Source organism: Hypomesus nipponensis, chromosome 19 (assembly GCF_054491055.1).
Source record: "Hypomesus nipponensis isolate SF chromosome 19, ASM5449105v1, whole genome shotgun sequence".
NCBI classification, from domain to species: Eukaryota; Metazoa; Chordata; class Actinopteri; order Osmeriformes; family Osmeridae; genus Hypomesus; species Hypomesus nipponensis.
In genome coordinates, this window is record NC_140379.1 from 11,288,828 (window position 1) to 11,309,770 (window position 20,943).

Here is a 20,943-nt window from a genome sequence, read left to right on the forward strand (position 1 = left end):
GCCAGAGACATTTGTATGATTTTAATGTGAAGCAAAATTGTATTTAAACCAACTAAATGTATTTAATGTTTAAATATAATTTGTTTCCGTTTTTTAATCTGCCCCTCTGATTAAACACTTTGTTCACTTTGTTTGCAAATTTCTGGTTTCCTTTACATTTCAGTGAAATTCCCATTGGAATTTACAATCACAAAATATTGTTTGTTAGTGTTTTTGACATATATAATGTACCTTATACAGTTGTCCTAACATATCTATTATACCATTATGGACTTAAATTTGGTTGTAAAAAATACAAAAAGGTGATTTTAGCGATTCAGTAGAATTGCAATTCAATTGCACTCATTGCAATGTGTGGAAAAAAAGCTTACATGATATGTACAGACACTGAACTAATAAAAAATCACACAACTGTAAGACACTCACTACTGCATTTTGCCCTATAAGCATGCATTACTGTATGCTTGGACGCCAAATAAACATGCTAAATGTATGTTTAATCAAACGTGTATTGTTAATGTCTGATATGTAATACTTTCAAACTTAAATTAAATATTTCCTTGTCGTATAAGACGCCTATTTTGAGCACTAAAGTGCCTTTCAGTGGGAGGTGTGTAAGCAATTGCTCTCCATTGGAGGTATAACGTGGTCCCGGTTCTTGGGACACCACCGGATAGAAAATCAGGAAATGACGTACTCGAATGAAGAGAGTTCGTGTAACTTCGGTTCTTTATCAGGAAATGACGTTCCCATATGAAGAGAGTTCGTGTAACTTCGGCTCTTTAAATCGATTTTCATTGGTTTGAGCGTTTCCATGGCATTCAGAAATACAACCGCGCAAATCGAAATATTTCTGAAATGCAGGAGCCGGCATCAAACAAAACAGGTACTTTAAGTAGCAACTTTTGTCAAAATATGTGTATTTTATTACTAGAATTTGGTCGCTTTTGAAGTCAGAAGTTGTTTGCAAAGTAATTTGTTTGCGAGTTTTTAATTAATGACTGATAAGGCCGTCAGAGTTCTCCTTGATGCTAGCTAACGTTGTTAGTTATTGGGTTGATGCTAACGTTGTTAGTCACTTTTTTGCATTCAGATACATGTAGGAACATCTATCTGTATTACATGCTTAGACATATCCAATGTTTATCAGTGTTTATTATGACCAGACCATCCTCAAATCTCAAAGCAGAACAGCTATTTATCAGCCTGCCTTTCCCTGAGTGTGCTTTCTGCCTACCAACCAGTACCCAGTAGGGGTACTAGTAACCCCTACCTCCTGCTCTGCATCCAGCGCTGGGCCCAGCCTCCTGCTCTACATCCAGCGCTGGTCCCAGCCTCCTATCCCTACCCCCTGCTCTGTATCCAGCACTGGTCCAGCCTCCTAGCCCTACCCCCTGCTCTGCATCCAGCGCTGGGCCCAGCCTCCTGCTCTGTATCCAGCACTGGTCCAGCCTCCTAGCCCTACCCCCTGCTCTGCATCCAGCGCTGGGCCCAGCCTCCTGCTCTACATCCAGCGCTGGTCCCAGCCTCCTGCTCTGTATCCAGCACTGGTCCAGCCTCCTAGCCCTACCCCCTGCTTTGCATCATGCGGTGGTTCCAACCCCCTTGCTCTGTATCCAGCGCTGGTCCCAGCCTCGTAGCCCTACCCCCTGCTCTGTATCCAGCGCTGGTCCCAGCCTTCTACCCCTACCCCCTGCTCTGTATCCAGCACTGGTCCCACCCTCCTGCCCCTACCCCCTGCTCTGTATCCAGCACTGGTCCCACCCTCCTGCCCCTACCCCCTGCTCTGTATCCAGCACTGGTCCCACCCTCCTGCTCTGCATCCAGTGCTGGTCCCAGCTTCCTACCCCCTGCTTTGCATCATGCGGTGGTCCCAACCCCCTTGCTCTGTATCCAGCGCTGGGCCCAGCTTCTTACTCTGCATCCAGCACTGGTCCCACCCTCCTGCTCTTCATCCAGCGCTGGTCCCAGCCTCCTACCCCTACCCCTAGGCCTTAGTGGCCTCTGGCCACTAACCCCTGCACTGCACCCAGCCACTAACCTCATTATATGTTGTTATTATTATCGTGAAATGTTTGTGTATGTTTGTGTAAGTAACTGATTATTGTTTGTTTTGTATTTAAGGACCATCTAAAAAAAGACGGGCCTTCGAGGCCCTAAGTCAGGATCTCCCTGGGCAAGTTTCCAACGTCAAGTATGATGTTAAACGTATCCCTGGACTACTGAGACGTAAATCTGTAAATACCAATCTTTTGTTAGTTTAGTAATGTTTTACAGTTTTACTTCAGAAAGAAGGATCGCTTATCCACGTTGTCCTATTTGTGTTGCTTTAAGGACCACAAGAAGAAATCCGTGAATACCGGTGTTGGTGTTGATGCGGGCGTTGGTGTTGATGCGGGCGTTGATGCTGGTGCTAGTATTGGTGCTGGTATAGATGCTGGTGCTGGTGTTGATGCTGGTGTTGGTGCTGGTATAGATGCTGGTGCTGGTGTTGGTGTCGATGCTGGTATATATGCTGGTGTTGGTGCTGATTCTGGTGCTGGTATAGATGCTGGTGCTGGTGCTGGTGCTGGTGTTGATGCCAATTCCACCATTCATGAGAACAGGGTAAGACAGTTATTTGTGAAAATATTGACAATTTCATAGGATTCAATGTTTACCTTTTGGCCAGTGGATAATTGTGAATTAAAGATTCGGTATCTCTGTTTACCTACCTGTAGAGGATTGAAGCATATCTATGTATTCCATCCCAGGTACCACTGTCTAGCGATCTAGACAAATACATCTGCCTTCTGTTGGAAACAGAAAACGTTATGTTGGTAGATGAGGAGGGTAAAGTGTTCATCATCAACACATTCAACCATTCCACCAAGCGTCTTAATGTGAGTCATTTTTTTTGCCCACTTTATACTTTATAATCTATTTGACGGCAAGTGTCTTTGAATGTCTGTGATGAAGCATGTGATTATATTCTTATCTTTTCTTGAATTGGCAGAATGATGATTTTGCCATAATCACTAGAAGAGCCATGCAGTTTCCAGAGGGCTGCAGGTGGATATATATGTGTTCATGCAATGACCACCATGCCAGGCACATCTTGGCACTGTCTACACACGTGGACACATCCTTTGATGGTATTACGTTTATATTGTACTTAATATGTTAATGAATGTCCAGTATGTAAACTCCCCTTTTACAAATATATCTGTTATCTCGACCATGACAGAGTTGGCCTGGGTGGACTGTCTCCACATCAAGGCATTTAATGGGGTTTTGCCCAGTATTGAGGATGTCCCGGATAGTCCCAGTGAAATGGGTAATTATTCACTTCTCTACTCCATGCCTCTAAAATATAGCCAAAGCATCACAACATTTTGTTTAAACAGCTGCGTTATTTGGACCAATGTTGTTACGGAGGCAACAGTGGTTGTTTACTGTACTATTTATTTTCTTCTCAGAGCACAGTTATGCTACTAATGGAACAACAGAGGTAATGGTGACAGTAATTGGTAATAGTCGTGCCATACAGTAGGTAACTTCATGTCACCAATTGTTCTTTCTCACTGTAGAACAGCAATGTCAAACGTATTCCGTTTGCCGGCAGTTACTTTGTTGTTGAAAAAGATGGATATGCAATCATCAAAGTGAGTGCTGGCGCAATGAGGTGTCAGACGTGCCGTTTGCACCAGAGGAACTGCTGCCACGTGCAAATCCTGCAGGACATCCTCAACGATGAAGCACACCTTTTATCGTTAGGGATTAAGGAGGCAATGAAAGAGGGGTCTCTATACCCTGACACTGTGAAAGAGGCTGTTTCCACAGAACCAGTCCTCTTTCACATTCCTTTACCAGATAGGGTATGTGTTTGTTGACCATGTAGTTTTGTAAAAGGTCTAGGTATTTTTCCCCTCTGTATATGATCCGATTCTGACTCAATTTCTGTTCCAGGTTCGTTATGGGACTGCTGTTCCTAATCTTCACAAAGAGAAGGATGGAGTGTTCCTCCTGTATCCCACCCCCAAGGAACAATGTGACTGTGGCAGGCCATTATCATTGACCCCTCAGAAAGATACACATTTGTACACCAGATGCCATGTGTACAAAGTGAAAGGTATTCACTGAGAATTTTCTAGAACTATTAAGATTTTCCAAAGGTTTATTTCTGACATGATGATTGGTTTTGTACATGGAATGCAATTACAATGTGTTTGTTTTTTCCAAAGGCCACCAACTCACATGCACAATGTGTCCCAAAACTCATAACTATGATGGTGGATGTGATTTCATTCTAAACATGGGCACATACATGGTGCACCATGAAGTCCTCAGGGACTATGTTTATCATTTCCTAAATTCAAGGCAAGTTAACTAAATATGATATGTAATTATGTGTAGAAACACAGATTATTATCAAACCTTTGGTGCTCAACATGTTTGTTCTTTATCTGTTACAGCACAACAATGTACAACTTCTTAGAAGTGTACAACACTCATCTGCGAGATGCAGGGACACAGGACTCTCTCCAGATGTCCTACCGCAAGTTGAGGGATGCAGTCATAGCCTTTTTGCAGCTTCTGTCTGCAGACTTTAGCTGGGGATTCAAATGTCCCATCTGCCAAGATAACTTCAAGTTAGTTCTGTAACAAAGTTGCAAATGGTCTGGATATACAGCCATGAAAATAATTAAGAGACCACTTAACATTGATTGTGGACTTTGGAGTGGTCTTTAAATTTTTTCCATGGCTGAATATCACAACAATGTTTGGAGCTTGTAATTAAGTATGTGATGTATGTGTACATTGTCTCAATAGTGAGGTTGTTATGGATGGCACCTCTTTGGGGTATCAGCAGCGGTATGGCCTCAAAGAAAGGCTTGTTCCTGGCCAAACTGTAATGAACAGTGGAAGATAAGTCTGTGATTTTCTTGTTTTAATCATTGTGTGTCTCAGTGTGTGTGCACGCCAATGTTACCTCTATAATTTTTACATTTAAATGATTAAGGCCTTATGTTATTATGACCTTTCTAAATTTGTTTCTCCTTCATTCAATTTACCAGTCACAGAACGCGAACTTTGATTCCTGAGCCAGACCTCCGTAAGCTGCTGCAGCGCTACAGTGCAGACGGGCTCCTCCCTGGAGAACACAGGGAAATGATGTCACAGAGTGCCAAAAGCGCCCCATTCCTCCTGCCCCTTTTGCAGAAGTTGGCCCTGACTTCACCCACACACGCAAGTGAGCCCTACCGCCCTCTCTTAACACAAGTCAGCAAGAACTCCCCTGCCTGTGCTCTGCTACATCCCAGTAGAGAACTCGGGGAGTTGATGTCAGAGATGGAGGGATTGAAGTACAGCCAGATCGAGCGGCAACCAGCACTTTTAGGGAAACTTGCCAAGGAATGCCCTTTGTTTTTTAGCTTGGTTGGGATGGAAGGGACTTTTCCTCAGGAGGTGGTACCCATCTTTCAGTGCCTCTATAAAAAGGCACTGGAAACAGTGTCCACACCTCCGGTCTCGACACCCCTAACTTCCCCAGAGGATCCTGGGCATTACTTCCCAAATCTGCCTCCTGTGAGAGACAGAGGCTTGTACACTACAGACAAGTGTAAAAAAGAGGCCAGTGACTGTAGGAAGACAGCAGGCAGACACCCTAACCTGATCCCTGGCATATTCACCCTGTTCTGCACACATGGTGAGGTTACTTTACTTGAACATTGACATTACACTATTGAAATTAATGAATACTGCTGGTAAGGTTATTGAGGTTTTGTTTTACTGTTTTGTTACACAATGGAATGTTTTTTGTACTTCAGGTGTTTGTCTTGGGTTTTCAATAATGGAGCAAGTGGAGTCGGTGAACGTGCCGTTTACCATACTCCGGACACGTTTTCGACAATGTAAGTTCAGGTTTTGCTTAGCATTGGTGTGACTAATTATCTGTGAATTTGTTGTCCGTAATCATCTGTGTGCACCCCATTTAGGCCCCAAGACAGTCATATATGACAACGCCTGTCAGCTGCAAACCTACTGCTTGCGGAGGGACCCAGGTTTTTTTAGAGAGACTTGGTTTCTTGTGGATCGTTTGCACTGGCGCAACCACTCAGGTGATTTGCAGTGCTTTTTATTCCGGGTACTTGCCTTTTTATATTGCAAATGCGAGTCAATGAAACTGTTGTGTTTTTTAATTATTTAAGGGTGTAACATTGGATACAATCTGGACAGCTATCCTCAGTTCCAGAAAATAAATTCTCAGGTGGCAGAGCAGAATAACTCGCTCTTGAAGAAGATGAAAGGACAACTGTCCTACATGAACAGGGAGAACTTCATCAGGCATCTGATGCTCTTCCTGTGGCACAGATCATGCAAAGTCATTACGAAACTTTGAGGTAAACATGTATTATGCAACGTGTGTGTGGAGATGAAGACTGCAAGCATGCGCCCATTCAGACTACAATTCAATGATATATAGTTTTATACTTTTATCTTTTTATTAATTTGTTATCTACTTTTATTATCTATCCCTTCTTCACTTTAAAGGTATGTAATGACTTGGAGCAATACACCCAAGACCATCAACCAAAAGATATCGGCAGCCAACTCAACCACAATATGTCAAAAGTCATTTTTCCATCTGTATTGTTTATTTTCCCATTTTAAGTGTTTGTTTAATCAACTTGTTTCATTGGCCCTGTTACATAAACAAATTAAACAAATGTATCTGTGTTTCCTATAAACCCCCCTATCAATCTGGAAGGATATATCATTTTAAAATCCTTTCCCATATTATAAGCCAATAATCTTTATGGCGTTCAAATACAGATAGCCTATGCATAAGTACACCTTGCACACATATGTATAGGCTTAGAAATAGGTGAGACATGGATGCATTTCATTAAAGACAATCACGTAGGCCTATTAGATTTGAGCGTTTATTGATACCATGACATGGAAATGGTTTGACTTTGGCAGAATGCATGATCTAAGGCAGTGGTTTTCAACAGGGGGGCGCGGAGAGATCATTACGGCGGCGCCATTGGTTTACTTTACAAGAAAAGAATACAATAATATTTTATGTAGGCTACTCGGTGTTCTTCATGAAAATACATTTAAGTTGCCATGGAGGAGCAGTTAGTCAAATTAAAGAGTGACACCAGATTGCGACACCTCTTTAGCTCTTGCTCTGCCTTCGTTTTGGTTGAGTGTGATTACTGAATATCCTCAGTTGACTGATGCCGCCTTGACACATGATGTGGAAGACTTGGGGGGGCTTTAGTTCCAAAACGTTGAGAACCCCTGATCTAAGGGAATGACTCCTCGATGCTACCATGCATACACGACATATGAGGCAGGGAGCAATATCCCCCTGATGGATATAACATACAAACAGCAAGGGGGAGAAGGGGATGGTGCAGGGCGGCAGCAGCACTGATCATACAACAATCGGGGTGAGTGTGCGTATCTGCGCGTCCTTTTAAGGCCGTCTTATCGGTTGTGGCACAGGTGTAATGATGAGCGGGTGACGCACGCTACCCGATTGCCACAGAAAGGTTCGCTGCAGTGACAGTGGTATCGAACTTTATGTCAATGTGTTTTTGTGGATTGACTAGTAATTACATCCATAATCCGAGATTACAGCACTCATAGCCTATATTCAAATGATTGAATGAATCTATTTTGTGTCATCATGTTATCATCACAGATATGAATTGTTATATCGTATTGTAATATTCTACTGACACTGACAGATTTCCTCCTGCAAATGTGTCTAATACCCACACTCAAGCATGCCATTTTGGCCAAAAATTAGGGTTAGGGTTAAGAGTTCCTTTCAAGGTGCAGATTCATGTCTTTGTACAGTAAAAAACAGGGGTTAGTTAAACTCTCTCTTTCAATATCAAACCCCTAGCCCGAATTGGGACTCAATAGCGCCACCTAGAAGTGGTATTGTTTTTAACTGAAAACCTGCTTTGTAGTCACATATAAGCTCTTATCTTTTTGAAATTCAGATAGAAGATCCATTATCACACCCTTAATGCATTTGGTTGGAAACACATGATAAATATTAACAGAAATTGAGTTTTTAAAGATAATATAATACAATGTACGTAGAAGTTGCATTGGTGAGTGTTGACTAGAAGTGTGACATTTATTGGTGTCTAATTAACCTAAACATTCCTTTACAAGTCCGATTTGATGAGGATATGGAAAAATATAGCTTTAAAAAAAAGAACTACAAGTCCCATCATGCCCGCAATACAATTGCATTGTGAATACCCCGTATTTGTAGTCCAATTAAGGTCCGGTAACTCACTTTGGGTAGTTCTCAATTGCAATGGTGTTTTGATCGAGATTAAAGGTTGTATTTTTATTGGCTCTGCTGCAAATGTAATTTAGGGTTTATTTGGGTTAATTTTATGTGTACAGATTAACAATTTGGATCTGATGTGTCTGTGATGTAGCTACCTATGAGGATGTTTAGCATTTTATTTTGTCTGATGTCTCATATTGTCTCATATGTTATACTGTATGTACTTGTTCTCGAATGAGATCGCGTATACAAGCGGCCGAAATGAGTTTTCTCCGCAGGGTGTCCGGGCTTTCCCATAGAGATAGGGTGAGAAGCTCAATCATCTGGGAAGAGAGTAGAACCGCTTCTCCTCCGCGTCGAGAGGAACCAGTTGAGGTGGCTCGGGCATCTGATGAGGATGCCTACTGGACGCCTTCCTGGTGAGGTGTTCTGGGCATGTCCAACTGGGAAGAGGCCCCGGGGAAGACCCAGGACACGCTGGAGGGACTATGTCCCTGGCTGGCCTGGGAACGCCTCGGGACAAGCGGCAAATGACGGACGGACTTGTTCTTGTATCTATTATTTAAATTTGACATGCCTTGCCATGTATTAGTTTGTAGAGTATCATTAATGCAGGAATTCTTCTAAATAAAGTTCATAAAAATAAAGACATTTGTCTACATTACACTGATAACACTGTGGGCCTCATTCGCAGACGTAGCGTTATTAGCGCCATGGCCAACCCGCAGATTGTGCACGCTGTGAAACTTTAGTTTACGTCGTATTTACGAAACTTGCAGGTCATCAGGTAATCAACGCCTTTCTCCACCCACTTTACCGTACATTGCGAGCATTTAAAAGCGCAATTGAATGGGCGTCCTTCTCTCTTTCTATCATGGATCAGCCACCAAAGTCAAAACAGCATGACTGTTTGACATGATCCTGATGCCAATATTTGTAATGTAGCGAGGAGTTTAACAACTGCTGGAATGGAATGTGAACACTGAGTCGGAGATTCGATGTATTCTTCCAGTATCTGTGCTATTGTGTGGCTGCTTAATCTGTAACGTGTAATGATTTCGTGTTCACTCAACTCAAAAAGTGTGATCCTTGTGGCAAAAATCATTTGGCCTATATATGTCTTCGTCTTGCTCGGGTTACGGCTGCCATTTCACCAGGAGGCATTTGCGCATCCTGGTTTACGCTTGCTTTTAAAAGGCGGATAATTTTCAACGCAAAATAGAAGCGCACTTTCACAGGCGGTTTTTGTACATACCGCCGAATACACAATTAGGCGCACTTTGCGCATCCCCTCCCATATCTTTATGGGAAACTCCCACTTTTCCCTGACCCTATATGCATGACACGGACAAGCGCAATTTGCCATTTTCAGTTCCCGCGACAGGCAGTCTGCGTTTTTACCTCATTGCTGCATGTTTGTACATACCTCGCCTTGCTTTTATACGCAAATTGCGAAACAAATACGCCTGAAGTGGGCGCAAAAGCGTTAGGCCCTGTGTATCGTAACGAATGGAATGACCCTGTCCAATCCAATTACTAGATTGGAACTAAGTGTCAATAACTGTTGTATTAACTAGGCTACTCAAAAACCAAAGACTAAGTATGAGTCAAGTTCATTTTATACAATATTTATTCACATTTATTTACATGTTAATTTACAGTGGCTGCACTCCCTCAGAGCTATTTGGATAGCTGGCAACCTCCATTTCTACATTGTCAACCTGAAAAAACCCACACAAATAGTGTAAAAACACTGCAGGGGCTTGCAACCCTGCTTCATAATGTTAAAGCCTGTACACCGATGTATCTATAGGAATGCTAGAACCTAAATTACAGTTAACCTTTAACTTCAGGTTTGTACAATGAGCTGTGTGTGTGTGATATAATATGTGGTTCAAGACTCAAAGTGGGGGTAAGATAAAAAAAGTACTTTTCTGAGGGCAGGTATGATGCGTTAGTGTTTGGGCGCAGGTGGAGTGAATTTAGGGTACAAAGGTGTATTTTTTCACGAGAGATGAGTGTCTTAACTCTCAATGGCTTACTGATGAAATTGAGCATAGATACACAAATATTTTGGTAATTGAATACTAACATCTGGAGTCAAGCCGTACAAATTGTTGTATGTGGAGATGATTTTTCGTAGTATGGATGCTGTAAACATGCCCCTGTTTTCCCCTAGAAATGTGGGGGGAAAAAGTAGTAAGTCATGAGTGATATGGGGAGTACATGATGCTGGACATTGGATTTGTAGTTAGCTTGAAGCAGCAAAACCTCAGTTGTGATCTACACACACACCACTGTTTGGAGAGGAAAAGGGCAAGTCCTCTGGCCACCACGGTGGCGGGCAACCGGCCATGTAAGGACCTCCATGGATATTGTTTTCTTTGGCTAACAAAAAGTCAAATGAATTTGAATTATTTATATCATCACACACAACAGTTAAGTTTAATCAGGTATCGGGTACATACACAAATTTAAAATTTAAATAATAATAGTAGGAAATCACCATGTTGTCTGACAAGCTGCCCCACAAGGCAGCGCAAGAAACTTATTTCAATATCTGGGTTAATATAAACCCTTTCCTTGTTGATGGAACGTCCACCTGAGATACAAAATACAACAAATACCTCACATTATTAAAACAGATGACCTGTTGCATTCTAGTAGGCCCATTGTCTGTTTATCTATTCTTTGGTCTCATAAATTAATATTTACCAGCCACACGTATCCTTTTCGAATTCCTGAACACCATAACCAGTTCACTCTTCCTTTCACAGGTCCAAAATGATTTCAGGCACTCAGCACCTAATGAAATAATTTGGGATTATTTAGCAGGTTTTGCATATATTCAAACATACCTTATATCACCTTTTATGAAACCTTCTACATATTGTTAGTACAATAAGCATATACAACATGTGCAAAAGTAAAAATGCATTATAATGCAGCTGTGTCAGGATACAAAAAAAAACCATGAGGTTACACTCTGACATATACAGTGAGGGAAAAAATGATTTGATCCCCTGCTGATTTTGTACGTTTTGCCACAATGCTAACCATTTTTTAACAATTTTGACATTCGTTTTTCTTGATGTTTTTGTTATTCTGTCTATCGCTGTTCAAATACATGTAAAATATACCATAACAATTTTTGACTAATTACAGACTCATTTCTTTGTCAGTGGGCAAATGTACAAAATCAGCAGGGGATCAAATCTCTCACTGTATTATTGATCATATGATAAATTATTAGAACATTTTTTAATACCTAAACTATAGTAACAAAACTGTAAAGCGATCAAATTACGGCCAAATAAATGTAATGCCCTTTGTGTTGATAAGTGAAGCTGAAAACACTGAAACTGCTTATATTCTCCAGCATCACAGGTATTTAACACCCAGTCAATGAATTGCTTATGCTCAGAACAACACTTCAATAAACTCCTCAAAAAAAGTTCTGAAACGTTATTTCGGTCGATTATTCCTACCCTTCAATTAAAACCAATTGGTATTGTATTTCATATCGTTGGAACGCTGTACGTGCCAGAGTGACCAACGCAAACATGTTGGCTGACTTGCGACAAATCCTGCTGGAGGGATGGGATGCCATCCCACAGTAGTGTGTGACCATGCTGGTGACCAGCATGAGGAGGAGGTGCCAAGTTGTTGTGGCTGCATATGGATCTTCCACACGCTACTGAGGTCCCTGGCAGTGTCAAATGAATAAAGTGTAATAAAATTGCCAATATGTGTTGTTTTTTTCCTTTATTATTCCTGTGGGAGAGTGCAATCATCCAATCCACCAAGCAACTCAAAATGAGAGTGAATACCAACAGAAGAATATTGCAGGGGATTTTGGCAAAGAAAATTGGTCCGCTACCCACACGGTTAGCTGTGTTGCTCATTCCACAAATGCACGATCCTTACAAGTTGTAACTAATTGGTAAGGTGACTAATCAGGCTTTCTAACAATTTAAAATACAATACCAATTGGTATTATTGAAGGGGAGGAATAATCGACCAAAATGGTTTTTGAGGAGTTTATATGGAACATTGCAGTATGAACATCTGCAAAAGAACAATAACATTTCACATGAAGGCAATTACTGTTTAGTAACAAGGGCATGTACTTTCGTACAGTAACATAATATTGGAGTAAAACAGTAGTAAGGCCATGTTCCCTTTCATGTAAATTGTTTCTTATTTTCTACCAAAATACCTGAATGCCTCCATATGGGTTCAATTCCCTTAGAGGGGAAATTAACCCAAGTGGCATTCACCAGAGGTGAATGCCCGAAACGCTCCTCACTCTCCCTACACCATGCATTTATCTGTTCAGAAAATCATTAGATAATTTGTATCGCTTTAAGAGGCTCATTCTACCTTTTCTATATGGACGAATATCATTTTTATGGTTCACCTCATGCATACAAGTGTTAGTGTCCATGAATAAGTGAGATACTGATACACTGCATAGACAAACACAAAAGATACATAGTATTACCTTCTTTTCAATGGACAGCCAACGTGTGAGATGGAACCTGCGTTCCTTCTGCCTCTCGTTTCTAGGACGAAACTTTGGCTGCTTCTTGGGGACAGAGAAGGATTTGTGCAGCATTAGAGATATTATGACATACTTAATGGGTACATGGTGAGGGGATACATCGATATTAAGCTGCTTATGCTTTATAGGCCAGAAGCATACTTACGTAATAAAGATACAAAATAATATAACTTATAAATACTAACATCAGTTAAATTTAATTTGTACAATCATCATTTAGTATACCTGCTGCCCTGACGCAAGAACATCCTCCTGACACTCTTCTGGACTCAGATCACCCTCCTGGGTTGCCTGATCCTCAAGATCCTGGACTGAGAGGGAAATATGAAAGTTTCAAGAGTAACTAAGCACAATATTTCAATCAGGCATCAACATTTATTGAAACCAGCATGACATTCAACATAAAATGCTTAAAAGCGGGAGGGGAAGGTAGGGATCAGTGCTGGATGCAGAGCAGGAGGTAGGGGTAGGAGGCTGGGACCAGCGCTGGATCTAGAGCAGGAGGGTGGGACCAGCACTGGATGCAGAGCAGGACGCTGGGACCAGCGCTGTTAGGGGTAGGAGGCTGGGCCCAATGCTGGATACAGAGCAAGGGGGTTGGGACCACCGCATGATGCAAAGCAGGGGGTAGGAAGCTGGACCAGCACAGGATGCAGAGCAGGAGGGTGGGACCAGTGCTGGATACAGAGCAGGGGGTAGGGCTATGAGGCTGGGACCAGCGCTGGATACAGAGCAAGGGGGTTGGGACCACCGCATGATGCAAAGCAGGGGGTAGGAAGCTGGACCAGCACAGGATGCAGAGCAGGAGGGTGGGACCAGTGCTGGATACAGAGCAGGGGGTAGGGCTATGAGGCTGGGACCAGCGCTGGATACAGAGCAAGGGGGTTGGGACCACCGCATGATGCAAAGCAGGGGGTAGGAAGCTGGACCAGCACAGGATGCAGAGCAGGAGGGTGGGACCAGTGCTGGATACAGAGCAGGGGGTAGGGCTACGAGGCTGGGACCAGCGCTGGATACAGAGCAAGGGGGTTGGGACCACCGCATGATGCAAAGCAGGGGGTAGGAAGCTGGGACCAGCACTGGATGTAGAGCAGGAGGCTGGGCCCAGCGCTGGATGCAGAGCAGGGGGTAGGGCTAGGAGGCTGGACCAGTGCTGGATACAGAGCAGGGGGTAGGGATAGGAGGCTGGGACCAGCGCTGGATACAGAGCAGGAGGCTGGGACCAGCGCTGGATGTAGAGCAGGAGGCTGGGCCCAGCGCTGGATGCAGAGCAGGAGGTAGGGGTTACTAGTACCCCTACTGGGTACTGGTTGGTAGGCAGAAAGCACACTCAGGGTACCAGGGGTTGTGGACCTGAAAGGCAGGCTGATAAATAGCTGTTCTGCTTTGAGATTTGAGGATGGTCTGGTCATAATAAACACTGATAAACATTGGATATGTCTAAGCATGTAATACAGATAGATGTTCCTACATGTATCTGAATGCAAAAAAGTGACTAACAACGTTAGCATCAACCCAATAACTAACAACGTTAGCTAGCATCAAGGAGAACTCTGACGGCCTTATCAGTCATTAATTAAAAACTCGCAAACAAATTACTTTGCAAACAACTTCTGACTTCAAAAGCGACCAAATTCTAGTAATAAAATACACATATTTTGACAAAAGTTGCTACTTAAAGTACCTGTTTTGTTTGATGCCGGCTCCTGCATTTCAGAAATATTTCGATTTGCGCGGTTGTATTTCTGAATGCCATGGAAACGCTCAAACCAATGAAAATCGATTTAAAGAGCCGAAGTTACACGAACTCTCTTCATATGGGAACGTCATTTCCTGATAAAGAACCGAAGTTACACGAACTCTCTTCATTCGAGTACGTCATTTCCTGATTTTCTATCCGGTGGTGTCCCAAGAACCGGGACCACGTTATACCTCCTCCATTGGTCGAGTGATCAGCTGGTGTCTCCCCATCTTGCATCTCCTCCGAGCGCTATCGTTAAGCAACCTCAACGCGTTCTCGTCTAAAATTATTGTCTCACGTGCTTTCTGTTTATAAAAGCCCTCCGTTTCCCCTCAGCATGTCCAGTGTGTCACCAGATAAAAGGCGAAAGATGGAGTCAGCGCTGGACCAACTAAAGAAATACACCGTGGTTGTAGCAGACACGGGAGATTTCAATGGTAACACAGCTCGATAGTTTGGATGGCCGCGCATTATACCTAGGCTAGCTAATAACATTAAATGACGACGGATATAACTGTACTGTACGTGTAATGCTAATAACTGGCATATTCGGTAGTTAAATAATTGTTTGCTGCTAGCTACTGTAGTTAGTTTGTGTCGTGTTTGTAACTAGCCAGAAGTGAATCATTGTAGTGAAAGTAGCTTGTGCAAATTTAGCTACCTAGCAAGCTAATGAGCTCGGCCTAAACTTTGGCATTCGGATGAATCTGATAATCCGATTGACGCTACTAGACTAGCTATCCCGCATCAAGGTAGCCTAGCATGCTAGTGACTTCAGTATGAGCTGGTTGAAATTTGGTTACAAACAAGACAAACCACGGATCTATCGTGCATAACTTGATTACAGTAGCTAACTATGAATCAACACTTATTTTTTGCAGAGATGACTTGTAACTACCTAGGTATGGCTACCCAGCTAATGATTAACAAACGGATTTTTTTTCTTTGACAGCGTAATCGGCTACAAAAAGTGTGCCAACAGTTGGCGAGCTATTGATACCGGCAACGATGGTTGACTGTGCGAGCTAGCTAGCTAAAACCACTTATTTTGCTTATTACCTGTTATTTGTATATGTACAGTTACCGTGTGTTATCAGAAAATGACACGTGGGTTAGTAGTTTTTTTTGTACCTGATGTGCACATTTGTTGTTGATGGTCACGCCCATGGCCATGTTTTCCTAACCAGCAAACTGCCTGTTGCCTGTTGCCTGTTTTAATGTATGGATTTACAATAAGTCTTAACTAACCCAATATATATTTTCAATCAAAATAGCTGATCATAATCAGTTGTACCTTTTTTATCAATACTTCGTCTCTTGTTTTGTTAGTACAAGGAAGAGGAAGTAAAAGTGAAGTAATCAGTTGCTCTTTCAATTGTGATGCAAAACAAACATTTCGCCATGCTTCCTTTCGAGTCAGGATGACAAGACAGAAATGGTGTCTGTGTAATGTAGACTAGCTGTAATACAAACCGCAGTGACATTCTTTGTGACTTGCACAGTGTCAAGTCGTAAGTGTTTGATCTTAATGCAGGACTGCCTGGCCTTCACTTCACTCATGACCATAAAAGGGTGCTTGATGCTGAATCACTTGTAAAAGGCTTTTATCATATTGTGAAAGTAACTTTAAAGCAGAGGTTTGGTGGTTTTCTTTAATGAAATGATTACAAACTTAAATCTTAAATTTGCTAGCTTACATCCGTTGCTGTGCTCTGCCCTCCTTAGCTATCAATTTTATAGTTGGTGTAATTATCTCCTCATGACATGATGATGCTGGACCTGATGGCATGGTATGCCTGATGTAAGCCCAAATAAATGGCACTGAATCCTCATGTAAAAGCACCTTTAGGCCTCAGCGATAGAATAGTTAGATTAATATCTAAATTAAAGTGCAGGTTTACTTGCAGATGGATCTGCTCTTCAGTTGGTTTATTTTTCTAAGAGGACTGACACAGTTAAGGGTTTGAATGCCAATTTCTTTCATGTAGCCTACCATGTAGGCCTAATGGGAATTCTGTTTTTTTCACACACACAGAAAGCCTTTGTTCTCATTGTTGTTTTCAGGCCAGTCCAGAGGCATTTGGAGCTGGTCCATTTTTGTCAGAAGAACTGTGCTTTATCTTGATCTTGAGAAGGAGATACTATGAGAACATCTCTACTTGAACCTTGTCAGACTGACAGCAGTGTTTACACATATTTGTATTCTACAGAAACAAAACATGGAGAACTAACTCCGAGCATATGCACCAATGTCATTCTTATGCTGTTTCTTAATTTGACAGAATGCTTCTCTTCAAATAAAAAAAATCTAGTAATTCAGTACCCTATCATAATTGTTGTGTCTGGGTCAGAATCCACATGTGAGTTTGGTTTAATAGGCTGGGCATAATATTTTTGTGTCTTTTAATTTCTTTTGAGGAATTCATACTGGAAACTGACTACATACATTTGGCTAGGTTCTTGTGAGGGCAGGAATTGAGGAAATGCTTTTGTAACAGACATTAAAAAGGAATTTAAAATATGTTGTACCACTAATCTTTGTGTGCTAATATCTGCTTGTGTCATATTTTCAAATTGGTCAACTTCCACTTTGTTTTGTTTTTCCAATTTCCCTTTTAGCTATTGAGGAGTACAAGCCCCAAGATGCTACCACCAACCCATCTCTTATTTTGGCTGCTGCCAAGATGCCTGCCTACCAACATTTACTTGACCAGGCCATAAAATATGGCATTGCCAAGGGCGGGTAAGATTGGCATTCATCTCACCATCTGGGGGGTGTCTACAGGGCAAGAACATTTCTAATGCTATGTTTCTGTCCAGCAGATCTGAAGAGGTCCAGGTGACCAACACCATGGACAAGTTGTTTGTGAGCTTTGGTTTGGAGATTCTGAAGAAGATCCCAGGAAGGGTCTCCACAGAGGTGGATGCCAGGTACTAGAAACCCTCTGGTCTCTGAGCTGGCAACTGCAGTCTGCACTGTTGGTTTTACTTCCTTCATGTTCTCGGCATAAGAAAAAAAGAATCACAGCAAATCCAGTCCCCCAGGGTAGCAATTAATTATGCCAATAGCAATCATGTATTGTAATGCTGCACATTCAAAAGGTAGCCAAAGGTAAAAGTTATTACGTCTAAGAACATTAGTCTCAAATTGCCCATTCCCAACTTTCAGGCAAAGTTTGTTTTCAAATGCACGTTACATGACATGCTAACCTCCCTACACTTAGAAGCATGATTTGCTGGAAATGGCAGAAGGGTAGATGCCTTTCTTTATACACTGTAATACTCTTAGACATATTTGTTTAAATGTACAATTTGAGACTGCTGGATCACTAATACATCTGACTTCAGGCTCTCCTATGATAAAGACGAGATGGTGGCAAGGGCCCTGAGGCTCATTGCTTTGTATGAAGAGGCTGGAATTAGCAAGGAACGCATTCTCATTAAACTGTCCTCGACATGGGAAGGCATCCAGGCTGGCAGGTGTGTGTCCATAATATTTTCATTAATCATTTTTAACATGAACTGTTTTTACACTTAAAATGTGTAGTATTGTTTGAGATCCAACACTCATTCATTTAGATGTATTTTAAACTGGTTTATAATCCATAATATGCAATTCTTGTCATCTGTATCATATCATACAAGTACAGTCTTCCTTCCTTTTTTCAAATTTTACTGACACTTTGCCTAAAGCAACAATATGAGTTAAACATTAACCTTGTCAGTGTCCTTCAACTGCCCACCTGCATGTCTTTGCAGAGAGCTGGAGGAGAAGCACGGGGTCCACTGCAACATGACGCTGCTGTTCTCCTTCGCCCAGGCGGTGGCCTGTGCAGAGGCTAAAGTCACACTGATCTCCCCCTTCGTGGGCCGTATTCTGGACTGGCATAAAGAGAACACAGATCGTAAGAGCTACGAGCCCCATGAGGACCCAGGTATGGGACTTCTATCTTGGTATAAATGGATGTATTGTGAGTCAAATTATTTGTCCATCGGCTCACTTTAACCATCAAAATACAATTATTTTTAAATTTTTCTTACCTTTTCTACCTGTCTAGGAGTGGTCAGCGTGACCAAGATCTACAACTACTATAAAAAGTATGGTTACAGCACAGTAGTTATGGGTGCCTCCTTCAGGAACATTGGTGAAGTGAAGGCCCTTGCTGGCTGTGACCTCCTGACCATCTCACCTAGCCTTCTGAGAGAACTGACCCAGGACCATGCTGTAGTAAAGCCAGCACTCACGCTGCAGAATGGTATGAATTCTATCCTTTTAAGGATGTGGAGGAGGCAGCAAATACATGCCCCATGTGGTGCTCTGTATTATTAATTTCATACTTGTATTGAGTTGTATGTAGTGATACAGGGGCAAAGTTAGTATTGTACTTGTGTAATAGAAATGGAATGAGAAAAAATATAGACCTACTCCAAACAAGACATTTGGTGTTCTTATTTGTCCTCCAAATGCAAAAGATTTTAAAGGACAGGCTACAAGTCACATTCTGTTAATGAAAGTCCTGGTACCATTGTTTTGATGAAGTCCTGGTATTAATGTAGCTTTGTTATATGATGGTTACAGTATAAGCCAATTAAGGACATTGTTAGACGGCCCCCTCAGACTCTCTGATGACAATCCTAAATGTGACTGTGCTGTATTCTTTCAATTCATACATGTCTTAACTCTTCCCAGCCAAGGCCTGTGATGTAGAGAAGGTGCACCTGGGTGAGAAGGACTTCCGTTGGCAGCACAACGAAGATCGCATGGCCGTGGAAAAGCTTTCAGATGGCATTCGCAAGTTTGCTGCTGATGCCATCAAGCTGGAAACCATGATCAAGGTAAAATGGAACTGGATTTTTTGTATTTTTCTCTTACCTTTTGTCAACCACTCAGTGGATCTGCTTTTTTTAATTATCCGTTAACATTCTTTGCTTCTGCTATTCTGAAGTCATTCTGATGGTATGTCTTCTCTTCTCCACAGGAGAAAATGCTGAATGTGAAAAACGGCCAGTAAAGAACTGTCAGTAGCCTTGGGATGGACTTCTACCACTGTGGGAATCTAAGGGACCAAACTCCTATCCTCCCCTTAAGCCCTTTTGATGGGCCCCACTGAACAGATGCCTCATGCCCCTTTTTAAGTAATGCTGAGTTTTGAAGAGTGAGGACAGCACTGATTAAATTATCTGGAAGTAAGAAAATAAATGGTAGTTGCCCCTGGAGATTTGATCTGAAGGAAATAACACTGTAGTCAGACTTGGCCCAGGCTTAGTGGTGACCTGTGTCAGGTCACTTGCAGAGGACCAGTTGCCTATTTGGCAGGCAAGAACCGCCATGTTTTGAGTTGTACACAATGTTTTGCTTCTCAGGCCCGGAGGTTGATCTAATAACCCACACTGTAACAATTATGACATTCCTTAATATAATCAGAATTAAATATTTTTTCTGAATCAATTAAACTGTCTCCTTGTCGAAAAGTCTTGTCTTTCGTCTTTCATAATATTTTTGCCTCCAAAACACAACCAGGTGTAAGGCTTGGCACTGTAGTAAACCAGCCTGGTGGACTGTTTTTCTGGCAAATTAATGTGTCCAGGCTATCCATGAGTCAGTTACTTTAGGACACAATTATTTCTGTAGATCCAAGAAATTCTGTAAAAGACCCTGAGGTTTAAGCCATTAATCTATGGAGAACACATTGGTGATACAATAGAAAGCTTCCTCATCCATGTAGTGTCACTTAACCTATCCAAACTGCAGGCAATGGTTAAGACTGCATCCTGAACTGCATATTTGTACTTTAAAAAATGTATTATATATATATATATATATATATATTCATTAATATTATATAGGTATTGCAATACTGTAGCATGCTAATACATGCACAGTTGCAATGCTGTTTAGGCTACCATGTAAAAATGGTGGTTTCAGAATAGTAAACCATCATGGCTTGCATACTGCAAAATGTGACCGGATGCAGTAGGACATCCTGGTATTTTTGGCGTAGTGCATTTGACATACTATGTACTAGGATATTCTACTTAGCATACCTGAAAAATATTTAGTGAGGTAGGATGGGTATTGGGAAGCACCAGCAGATAATTGTCACTCTAGACTGCGACATGGAATCCAGAAGGTGGCTCCAAACCATGCGTTTTGAATGGGCCCAACCGACCACACTTTGTCCCAGAAATTCCATATAATTGATGCAAAAGGGTACAGATGAATATGACGTGTTGAGGTATTATTAACGTCCATTAATATTTATCATATGTCTGTCAGGTGGACTTCACAGATGTTGATGACCATTTTTGTCAGGTCAGATTGATGGGTACAAT

The 20,943-nt window shown here is 41.9% G+C and overlaps 3 protein-coding genes across 5 annotated transcripts; 2 read left to right on the forward strand and 1 right to left on the reverse strand.

Moving 5' to 3' along the window:
* The first annotated feature begins 598 nt into the window (after positions 1-598).
* Positions 599-20,082, forward strand: taldo1 (transaldolase 1). 2 transcript variants are annotated; one of them, XM_084681723.1, is made up of 9 exons: positions 599-638; positions 14,819-15,047; positions 17,230-17,353; positions 17,434-17,541; positions 17,959-18,090; positions 18,370-18,545; positions 18,669-18,866; positions 19,301-19,446; positions 19,590-20,082. In XM_084681723.1, the coding sequence occupies exons 2-9, from the start codon at positions 14,948-14,950 to the stop codon at positions 19,620-19,622; spliced, it is 1,017 nt and encodes a 338-aa protein (XP_084537849.1). In that variant the 5' UTR covers positions 599-638; positions 14,819-14,947; the 3' UTR covers positions 19,623-20,082. The 2 variants fall into 2 exon arrangements, with proteins under 2 accessions (XP_084537849.1, XP_084537848.1); XM_084681722.1 differs by lacking the exon at positions 599-638 and having other exon boundaries at positions 14,847-15,047; positions 17,431-17,541.
* On the forward strand, positions 740-6,710 carry LOC146247005 (uncharacterized). The gene is made up of 17 exons (XM_084681721.1): positions 740-886; positions 2,125-2,237; positions 2,335-2,607; positions 2,754-2,882; positions 2,996-3,134; positions 3,227-3,316; positions 3,459-3,490; positions 3,570-3,857; positions 3,949-4,111; positions 4,224-4,359; positions 4,455-4,631; positions 4,813-4,908; positions 5,055-5,689; positions 5,811-5,894; positions 5,979-6,101; positions 6,192-6,383; positions 6,535-6,710. The coding sequence occupies exons 1-16, from the start codon at positions 859-861 to the stop codon at positions 6,380-6,382; spliced, it is 2,697 nt and encodes an 898-aa protein (XP_084537847.1). The 5' UTR covers positions 740-858; the 3' UTR covers position 6,383; positions 6,535-6,710.
* Positions 9,913-14,793, reverse strand: LOC146247006 (uncharacterized). 2 transcript variants are annotated; one of them, XM_084681726.1, is made up of 9 exons: positions 14,554-14,793; positions 13,095-13,180; positions 12,810-12,890; positions 12,525-12,636; positions 11,021-11,110; positions 10,812-10,907; positions 10,601-10,693; positions 10,398-10,480; positions 9,913-10,026 (listed from the first exon to the last, which is right to left on the reverse strand). In XM_084681726.1, exons 1-9 carry the CDS (start codon positions 14,579-14,581, stop codon positions 9,961-9,963), a joined length of 735 nt encoding a protein of 244 aa, XP_084537852.1. In that variant the 5' UTR covers positions 14,582-14,793; the 3' UTR covers positions 9,913-9,960. The 2 variants fall into 2 exon arrangements, with proteins under 2 accessions (XP_084537852.1, XP_084537851.1); XM_084681725.1 differs by having other exon boundaries at positions 12,810-12,893; positions 14,554-14,790.
* Positions 20,083-20,943: the final 861 nt, after the last annotated feature.

Excerpts from the sequence above, each read along its gene's own strand:
- taldo1 (XM_084681722.1), top strand. The coding sequence starts at position 14,948 with ATGTCCAGTGTGTCACCAGATAAAAGGCGAAAGATGGAGTCAGCGCTG. Across the intron at positions 15,048-17,229 it reads AGACACGGGAGATTTCAATG|CTATTGAGGAGTACAAGCCC; the intron begins GTAACACAGCTC and ends TTTCCCTTTTAG. Across the intron at positions 17,542-17,958 it reads TCCACAGAGGTGGATGCCAG|GCTCTCCTATGATAAAGACG; the intron begins GTACTAGAAACC and ends ATCTGACTTCAG.
- LOC146247006 (XM_084681725.1), bottom strand. The coding sequence starts at position 14,581 with ATGCAGGAGCCGGCATCAAACAAAACAG. Across the intron at positions 12,637-12,809 it reads GGCTGTCCATTGAAAAGAAG|ATAAATGCATGGTGTAGGGA; the intron begins GTAATACTATGT and ends TTTTCTGAACAG. Across the intron at positions 10,027-10,397 it reads TGTACGGCTTGACTCCAGAT|GTTGACAATGTAGAAATGGA; the intron begins GTTAGTATTCAA and ends GGGTTTTTTCAG.
- LOC146247005 (XM_084681721.1), top strand. The coding sequence starts at position 859 with ATGCAGGAGCCGGCATCAAACAAAACAG. Across the intron at positions 3,317-3,458 it reads GGATAGTCCCAGTGAAATGG|AGCACAGTTATGCTACTAAT; the intron begins GTAATTATTCAC and ends TTTTCTTCTCAG. Across the intron at positions 4,360-4,454 it reads TATCATTTCCTAAATTCAAG|CACAACAATGTACAACTTCT; the intron begins GCAAGTTAACTA and ends TATCTGTTACAG.